Source organism: Natator depressus, chromosome 13, assembly GCF_965152275.1.
Source record: "Natator depressus isolate rNatDep1 chromosome 13, rNatDep2.hap1, whole genome shotgun sequence".
In the NCBI taxonomy this organism is placed as follows: domain Eukaryota; kingdom Metazoa; phylum Chordata; order Testudines; family Cheloniidae; genus Natator; species Natator depressus.
In genome coordinates this window covers 40,440,510-40,449,651 of record NC_134246.1, presented here as the reverse complement: position 1 = coordinate 40,449,651, position 9,142 = coordinate 40,440,510, and the positions used below count along the sequence as shown (strand labels likewise).

At 48.3% G+C, this 9,142-nt stretch overlaps 1 protein-coding gene across 1 annotated transcript; it reads left to right on the top strand.

Annotated features, from left to right (window-relative positions):
* The first annotated feature begins 4,108 nt into the window (after positions 1-4,108).
* Positions 4,109-5,761, top strand: LOC141997175 (uncharacterized). The gene is made up of 2 exons (XM_074969448.1): positions 4,109-4,661; positions 5,241-5,761. Exons 1-2 carry the CDS (start codon positions 4,109-4,111, stop codon positions 5,759-5,761), a joined length of 1,074 nt encoding a protein of 357 aa, XP_074825549.1.
* The last annotated feature ends 3,381 nt before the right edge of the window (positions 5,762-9,142 follow it).

The window sequence follows — 9,142 nt, the reverse complement described above, 5'->3', positions numbered from 1 at the left end:
TTTGGGTTGACTAGGGGACCTCAATGTATTTGTTCTAGCTCCTCCCAAGAGTCAAGTACTTATTTAAAGAGCTACATTCAGCTGTCACGCTTGGAGAATGTAAAGGGCACGAGCTTAAACCAGGAAACATCTTAGACATTTTTCTCCACAGTTCTCCAGCGGGCCTCTCTGTGTGTAGTGTGGGATCAGAAAAGTTGCTCATTTGTACTAAACTGCGGTGTGCAAATATGTGGATAAAAAATCCACATAACAAATGCAATTTTAATCTTTATTTGTGGTAAAAATAGACTGAAAATGAGTGAGAAAAATATGAAAAAAATACTCTTTAAAAACCCTATTTGTGGAAAATGTGGGTTAAATGTTATTTAAAAATTGCGGTCAAAATACCTAATTAGGGATGTGTCTGCCCTTTACCACGCCACCAAAGTAAAACGAGAATTCCAATCGGAGACAAATCCAAGTGATGGGCTGATTGGTTTGGTAACTGACATTCCTTTGTGTTACTCTCTAAAAAAGTACAGCCCCCGTTCGCTTCAAGCGATGCCTTCGATGAGTGTGGTGGGAGAATGGCAGAGCAGCGCCATCTACTGGTGAATAGAATAAATACGTGTTGCGAGTTGAAACCCTCCCACTGTTCTAGAAAATTTGAATGTTCTCCCATTTCAGCCGGCATGACAATAAACATACCAAGACTTTTAAACAATTCCTCCCGATTCATGAGAGCCGGGGAGAGTTAGGAGGTGTGTTAGGAGCCCGACTAAATCCCAGTCTACATTACTAGTCAATACTACATGATCCCCATCACTTTCATATCTGAGTGATTCAAAAGGACTTATCCCCAGAATCTCCATGGTCAGGTAGAGAAATATTATCACTCCTCTGTACAGAGTGGGAACTAAGGCACAGAGAGACTGAATGAATTACCCAAGTTCACCCACGGAGTCTGTGGCAGACCTGGGAAACTGAGACCAGCTCTCCTGTTTCCCAGAACTCAGCCTTCTCCACCACAGCCCCATGCTTCCTCCCTCCAGCTCAGCACCAGCGTCAGCTGCAGACTACCCTGTATCCAGCCTATTTCTTGTGCCTGTTTAGAGTTTTCCCTCCAAACTCCTCCCTCTTCCTCCAGGCTGGTTTCTGACCGATGTTCCCAGCTGTACTGCAGATTCTGGTCGCAGTAGCATCTGGGAGAGTCAGACCTGGCCGCTATAAAAGAAATCATGGAGAACTATTTCATTTCCAGCATTTGGATGTTTAGTCTTGTAGATAAACAGGCTGAGATTTTTAAAAGAGCCCAAGAGATTTAGGCGACCAGCTCCCAATAAATTATAAACCTCAACCTAGCCCTGCCCAACAGCCACCACCACACCCCATCTCTAACCCTAACCCCAATAATTGGAGTTACCTTGACCCTAATCCTAAAATTAACCTTAACGCCAACTTCATATCCTTTGGAGCAAGGCTCCAAAATCTCCAAGGCTTTTTTTTGCAATCCACAGCCTTAAAGTGTAATGTGCCTGGAATCATTTACATGTGTCAGGAACAGCTGAGGTGATTTCCTTCGATGTGATTGTCTTGTTGCAGGTGCGGTGCTTGGGTGAGTGGATCCAGACCAGGGAGTCCTTCGCATCTGGAGCAGAAGGAGATTCTATGACTCTCAGCTGTTCTTACAATGCCAGTGATACGCGTGTCTATCTGTACTGGTTCCGCCGTTATCCCAACCAAGCCCTGCAGTAAGTTCTCCGCAGAGGAGCGAGGGGATTCACATTGAGTGATGTCTCAGATTTCGCCCAGCAGAGGTTTTCTTCCCAGGCAGATGACAGCTCCACAGTTCTGAACATCACAGCCCTGGCGCTGACAGACACAGCGGTGTATCTCTGCACTGCAGAGGGCACAGTGACGGAGCCACACAGGAGACCTGCACAAAACCTCTCCTTGCCTTGCTGCAGTGGAGCCTGCAGAAATTAAAACCAGAAACAGCCTCCTTGAAAGCGGTTTTGTACCTCAACCAATGCCCACATTTTGGGGGTGATTATGGGGCTGTTAATTTAGTTCCTCCACTCCCCTTCCTCCAACAAATCAAGTTCTTCCTCAAAATAGCAACATTAAAATACAACCTTTGGAGAATATAAATGACAAGAACTTAAATCAGGAAGCACTTTGGGCATCTTTTCTCACCTCTAAATGGGACAGATATCTGCATAGGGTGCAAAATAACTAAAAGCAAGAGATATTGGAATTGAAACGTGGATAACAAATATGACTGAAAAATACAGATTAAAACTACTGTTAAATTCATTTTTGGCAAAATTGAGGTAAAAGATACGAATTAAAATTAAATATAGGGTCAATATACATTCAAAATACCTATTAATTGACACCTGTGGTTAGGTCAAGCTCTGATTTCAAACTCGCCCAAAAATACAATCGAAAACTGAGATTTTTAGCTGGCTTGTTTGGAAAGTGTTATTAAATTGTTTTATGTTTTGAAGAAGTCCTACATATCAAATAATCTCTATGTATCTTGTGGAAAAAGTAATGTGAACACAGCGCCACCTAATGATGAAAATTATGAGTTTGTATTGCCATTTGACATCCTTCCATGTTTTCTTCATCTTAGCTTTCACAAGTGGGGAAACAAAAAGTGTAGGAAAAATTATTCCAAGAACTTTGGCTGGGAATTTCAAAGGGCATTAATGGAATTTTATTTTCACTCTCATTCAATTTCTCCTTTGAAAATGCCATTAGTCCTTCGTTACTAACCTGAGTATGTACTGAAATCTCTCCTACCCTAATACCTAAGCAGCTCAAAATATTTATCCTGCCAATCTCCACCTGAGATAGAGAAATAGCAAGAAGACGAGTTTGCAGATCGTGAAACTGAGGCACAGAGAGATTAACTGGTTTGCACCAGGGCGCACTGGGAGCCCACCCGGCAGTGCATTCTCTGAAGAGGTGCAAAGCGGTGTGGGATAAATCTGCCATCTATGGGGACAGCTGGGATTTAAAAAAGAGGTCAATGAATTTAGGAGTTAAAAAACTTCCATTTGAAAATGTTAGCTATTATGGCTAATAAAGGTATATGAATATATGACCCCCTCTAGCAGTCATATCTTAGCTCCATCATTAAAACAGGCGAGGCAGAGCTGCCTTATTATTAGCTCCTATTTACAGATGAGGGGAGAAGCGTAAAAATATTGGCTGACTTGCCCGAGGTCACCTGGGGCAGAGCTGGGACTTGGACCATGGCATCCTGAGCCTACAGCCAGTTACTTTATGCCTAAACCAGCCTTCTTCATTAACCCCATCGCTCCCACGAGCCTCACAGCGCCAGCTGCAGCCCAACCCCTGAACCCCAGCGTGTGACCCGGGTCAGGAAAGAATTCCTCAAACTCCTCCGTCTCCGCTGGTTCGTGACAGTCCTCCAGAGAAGTGAAAATTTTCCTCTTCGCAGCAGCGGTGGAGGGGGTCAGACCGGGTCACTCTAGGAGAAGCCATAGAGATGTATTTTCTAATCACCCTTTGGGTACTGACTCGTCTAGGTAATTGAAAGGGGATTTTCCAAGAAATCTGAGAGAGTTTAAGACTCCTAAATTTTATTGAACATTAATCCCAACGTTAACCCCAAACCCAAAGGTAACCCTATGCTAAACCCTGACATTGATCCTACATATAACCTTCACCCTCACCCTAATTCAATTCCTACCGAGCACCTAAATCTTTTAGCCCTGGTCTACATTAGGACTTTAGGTCGAATTTAGCAGCATTAAATCGATGTAAACCTGCACCCGTCCACACGATGAAGCCCTTTATTTCGACTTAAAGGGCTCTTAAAATCGATTTCCTTACTCCACCCCTGACAAGTGGATTAGCGCTTAAATCGGCCTTGCCGGGTCGAATTTGGGGTACTGTGGACACAATTCGACGGTATTGGCCTCCGGGAGCTATCCCAGAGTGCTCCATTTTGACCGCTCTGGACAGCACTCTCAACTCAGATGCACTGGCCAGGTAGACAGGAAAAGAACCGCGAACTTTTGAATCTCATTTCCTGTTTGGCCAGCGTGGCAAGCTGCAGGTGACCATGCAGAGCTCATCAGCAGAGGTGACCATGATGGAGTCTCAGAATCGCAAAAGAGCTCCAGCATGGACCGAACGGGAGGTACGGGATCTGATCGCTGTATGGGGAGAGGAACCCGTGCTATCAGAACTCCGTTCCAGTTTTCGAAATGCCAAAACCTTTGTCAAGATCTCCCAGGGCATGAAGGACAGAGGCCATAACAGGGACCCGAAGCAGTGCCGCGTGAAACTGAAGGAGCTGAGGCAAGCCTACCAGAAAACCAGAGAGGCGAACGGCCGCTCCGGGTCAGAGCCCCAAACATGCCGCTTCTATGATGAGCTGCATGCCATTTTAGGGGGTTCAGCCACCACTACCCCAGCCGTGTTGTTTGACTCCTTCAATGGAGATGGAGGCAATACGGAAGCAGGTTTTGGGGACGAAGAAGATGATGATGAGGAGGAGGTTGTAGATAGCTCAGAGCAAGCAAGCGGAGAAACCGGTTTTCCCGACAGCCAGGAACTGTTTCTCACCCTGGACCTGGAGCCAGTACCCCCTGAACCCACCCAAGGCTGCCTCCTGGACCCAGCAGGCGGAGAAGGGACCTCCGGTGAGTGTACCTTTTAAAATACTATACATGGTTTAAAAGCAAGCATGTGAAAGGATTACTTTGCCCTGGCATTCGCGGCTCTCCTGGATATACTCCCAAAGCCTTTGCAAAAGGTTTCTGGGGAGGGCAGACTTATTGCGTCCTTCATGGTAGGACGCTATACCACTCCAGGCCAGTAACACGTACTCGGGAATCATTGTACAACAAAGCATTGCAGTGTATGTTTGCTGGCGTTCAAGCAACATCCGTTCGTGTGTTATCCTCAGGAGAGTGAGATATAATCCATGGTCACCTGGTTGAAATAGGGTGCTTTTCTTCAGGGGACACTCAGAGGAGCCCATTCCTGCTGGGCTGTTTGCCTGCGGCTGAACAGAAATGTTCCCCGCTGTTAGTCACAGGGAGGGGGGAGGGTTGAGGGGGTAGCCACGCGGTGGGGGGAGGCAAAATGCGACCTTGTAACGAAAGCACATGTGCTATGTATGTAATGTTAACAGCAAGGTTTACCCTGAAAGAGTGTAGCCAGTGTTTTATAAAATGTGTCTTTTTAAATACCGCTGTCCCTTTTCTTTTCTCCACCAGCTGCATGTGTTTCAATGATCACAGGATCTTCTCCTTCCCAGAGGCTAGTGAAGATTAGAAAGAAAAAAAAACGCACTCGAGATGAAATGTTCTCCGAGCTCATGCTGTCCTCCCACACTGACAGAGCACAGACGAATGCGTGGAGGCAAATAATGTCAGACTGCAGGAAAGCACAAAATGACCAGGAGGAGAGGTGGCGGGCTGAAGAGAGTAAGTGGCGGGCTGAAGAGAGGGCTGAAGCTCGAATGTGGCAGCAGCGTGATGAGAGGAGGCAGGATTCAATGCTGAGGCTGCTGGAGGACCAAACCAGTATGCTCCAGTGTATGGTTGAGCTGCAGCAAAGGCAGCTGGAGCACAGACTGCCACTACAGCCCCTGTGTAACCAACCGCCCTCCTCCCCAAGTTCCATAGCCTCCACACCCAGACGCCCAAGAACGCGGTGGGGTGGCCACCGGCCAACCAGCCACTCCACCACAGAGGATTGCCCCAAAAAAAGAAGGCTGTCATTCAATAAATTTTAAAGTTGTAAACTTTTAAAGTGCTGTGTGGCATTTTCCTTCCCTCCTCCACCACCCCTCCTGGGCTACCTTGGTAGTCATCCCCCTATTTGTGTGATGAATGAATAAAGAATGCATGAATGTGAAGCAACAATGACTTTATTGCCTCTGCAAGAGGTGATCAAAGGGAGGAGGGGAGGGTGGTTAGCTTACAAGGAAGTAGAGTGAACCAAGGGCGGGGGGTTTCATCAAGGAGAAACAAACAGAACTTTCACACCGTAGCCTGCCCAGTCATGAAACTGGTTTTCAAAGCCTCTCTGATGCGTACCGCACCCTCCTGTGCTCTTCTAACCGCCCTGGTGTCTGGCTGCGCATAACCAGCAGCCAGGCGATTTGCCTCAACCTCCCACCCCGCCATAAACGTCTCCCCCTTACTCTCACAGATATTGTGGAGCACACAGCAAGCAGTAATAACAGTGGGAATATTGGTTTCGCTGAGGTCTAACCGAGTCAGTAAACTGCGCCAGCGCACCTTTAAACGTCCAAATGCACATTCTACCACCATTCTGCACTTGCTCAGCCTGTAGTTGAACAGCTCCTGACTGCTGTCCAGGCTGCCTGTGTACGGCTTCATGAGCCATGGCATTAAGGGGTAGGCTGGGTCCCCAAGGATACATATAGGCATTTCAACATCACCAACAGTTATTTTCTGGTCTGGGAATAAAGTCCCTTCTTGAAGCTTTTGAAACAGACCAGAGTTCCTGAAGATGCGAGCGTCATGTACCTTTCCCGGCCATCCCACGTTGATGTTGGTGAAACGTCCCTTGTGATCCACCAGAGCTTGCAGCACTATTGAAAAGTACCCCTTGCGGTTTATGTACTCGCCGGCTTGGTGCTCCGGTGCCAAGATAGGGATATGGGTTCCGTCTATGGCCCCACCACAGTTAGGGAATCCCATTGCAGCAAAGCCATCCACTATGACCTGCACATTTCCCAAGGTCACTACCCTTGATATCAGCAGATCTTTGATTGCGTGGGATACTTGCATCACAGCACCCCACAGTAGATTTGCCCACTCCAAATTGATTCCCAACTGACCGGTAGCTGTCTGGCGTTGCAAGCTTCCACAGGGCTATCGCCACTCGCTTCTCAACTGTGAGGGCTGCTCTCATCTTGGTATTCATGCGCTTCAGGTCAGGGGAAAGCAAGTCACAAAGTTCCATGAAAGTGCCCTTACGCACGCGAAAGTTTCGCAGCCACTGGGAATCGTCCCAGACCTGCAACACTATGCGGTCCCACCAGTCTATGCTTGTTTCCCGAGCCCAGAATCGGCGTTCCACAGCATGAACCTGCCCCATTAGCACCATTATGCATGCATTGGCAGGGCCCATGCTTTCAGAGAAATCTGTGTCCATGTCCTGATCACTCACGTGACCGCGCTGACATCGCCTCCTCGCCCGGTAGCGCTTTGCCAGGTTCTGGTGCTGTATATACTGCTGGATAATGCGTGTGGTGTTTAATGTGCTCCTAATTGCCAAAGTGAGCTGAGCGGACTCCATGCTTGCCTTGGTATGGCGTCCGCACAGAAAAAAGGCGCGGAATGATTGTCTGCCGTTGCTCTGACGGAGGGAGGGGCGACTGACGACACGGCTGACAGGGTTGGCTTCAGGAGGCTAAAATCCACAAAGGGGGTGGCTTTACATCAAGGAGTAGTTCAGACAGGACTTCACGGAGGGTTCCAATAAGAAATGGTGCACCTAAGTTATTGTTCTTATTGGAACAAGGAGGTTAGCCTGGCCTCTGATTGATACATGGCTAGATCTACCTCGCAGCACCTTCTCTGTGAGTGACTGCAGTGTGACCTAGAGGAATGAGTCCCCTAGACAGGGGAGGAGGCAAATGAGTACAAAACAAATCTGGTATATTTCTTGTTTTGATCCACTCCATCTATCTTTTACATCTTTGGCTGGCAGCAGACGGTGCAGAAGGACTGCAAGCCATCCACATCTCATGGTTGCTCGGCAGAAGATGGCACAGTACGACTGCTAGCCATCCTCATCTCTTGCCTGCCTGGCAGAAGATGGCACAGTACAATTGCTAGCCATCGTCATCTCTTGCCTGCCTGGCAGAAGATGGTACAATACGATTGCTAGCCATCGTCATCTCTTGCCTGCCCGGCAGAAGATGGTACAATACGACTGCTAGCAATCCGTATTGCCTGCCTGCTCACCATTAGACGGTTCAATACGACTGACTGCAGGACTAAAGAGAATGACCTGGTCAAGTCACTAAAAATTTAGTCCCTGCGCCCATGTCTGCCCAGGCGCTCCCAGCCGACGTGGCCAGGAGCACCTCGGACATGACGAGGACGGCTACCAGTCATACTGCACCGTCTGCTGCCAGAAGGCAATGGGTTGCTGCTACTGTGTAGCAATGCCATACCGCGTCTGCCAGCACCCAGGAGACATACGGTGACGGTTACCTGAGCGGGCTCCATGCTTGCGGTGGTATGGCGTCCGCACAGGTAACTCAGGAAAAAAGGCGCGAAACAATTGTCTGCCCTTGCCTTCACGGAGGGAGGGAGGGAACGGGGGCCGGACAATATGTACCCAGAACTACCCGCGACAATGTTTTAGCCCAATCAGAGTGTTCCATTGGGCTGCTCTGGACAGCACTCTCAACTCAGATGCACGATTGTTTGCCGTTGCTCTGACGCAGGGAGGGGCGACTGAGGACACGGCTTACAGGGTTGACTTCACGGAGGGTTCCAATAAGAAATGGTGCACCTAAGTTATTGTTCTTATTGGAACAAGGAGGTTAGCCTGGCCTCTGATTGATACATGGCTAGATCTACCTCGCTGCACCTTCTCTGTGAGTGACTGCAGTGTGACCTAGAGGAATGATTCCCCTAGACAGGGGAGAAGGCAAATGAGTACAAAACAAATCTGGTCTATTTCTTGTTTTGATCCACTCCATCTATCTTTTACATCTTTGGCTAGCAGCAGACGGTGCAGAAGGACTGCATGCCATCCACATCTCATGGCTGCTCGGCAGAAGACGGTGCAATAGGACTGCTAGCAATCCATATTGCCTGCCTGCTCACCATAAGACGGTTCAATAGGACTGACTGCCGGACTAAAAAAAATGACCTGGTCAAGTCACTAAAAATTTAGTCCCTGCACCCATGTCTGCCCAGGCGCTCCTGATTGACCTCACACAGGCAACCAGGAACACCTCGGACATGACGAGGACGGCTACCAGTCGTACTGTACCATCTGCTGCCAAAAGACAATGGGTTGCTGCTACTGTGTAGCAATGCCGTACCACGTCTGCCAGCACCCAGGAGACATACGGTGATGGTTACCTGAGCGGGCTCCATGCTTGCGGTGGTATGGCGTCCGCACA

Bases quoted from the DNA above. Each gene is read 5' to 3' on its own strand.
- LOC141997175 (XM_074969448.1), top strand. From the start codon at position 4,109: ATGGAGTCTCAGAATCGCAAAAGAGCTCCAGCATGGACCGAACGGGAG. The intron at 4,662-5,240 runs GTGAGTGTACCT...TTTCTCCACCAG, and splicing joins AGGCGGAGAAGGGACCTCCG to CTGCATGTGTTTCAATGATC.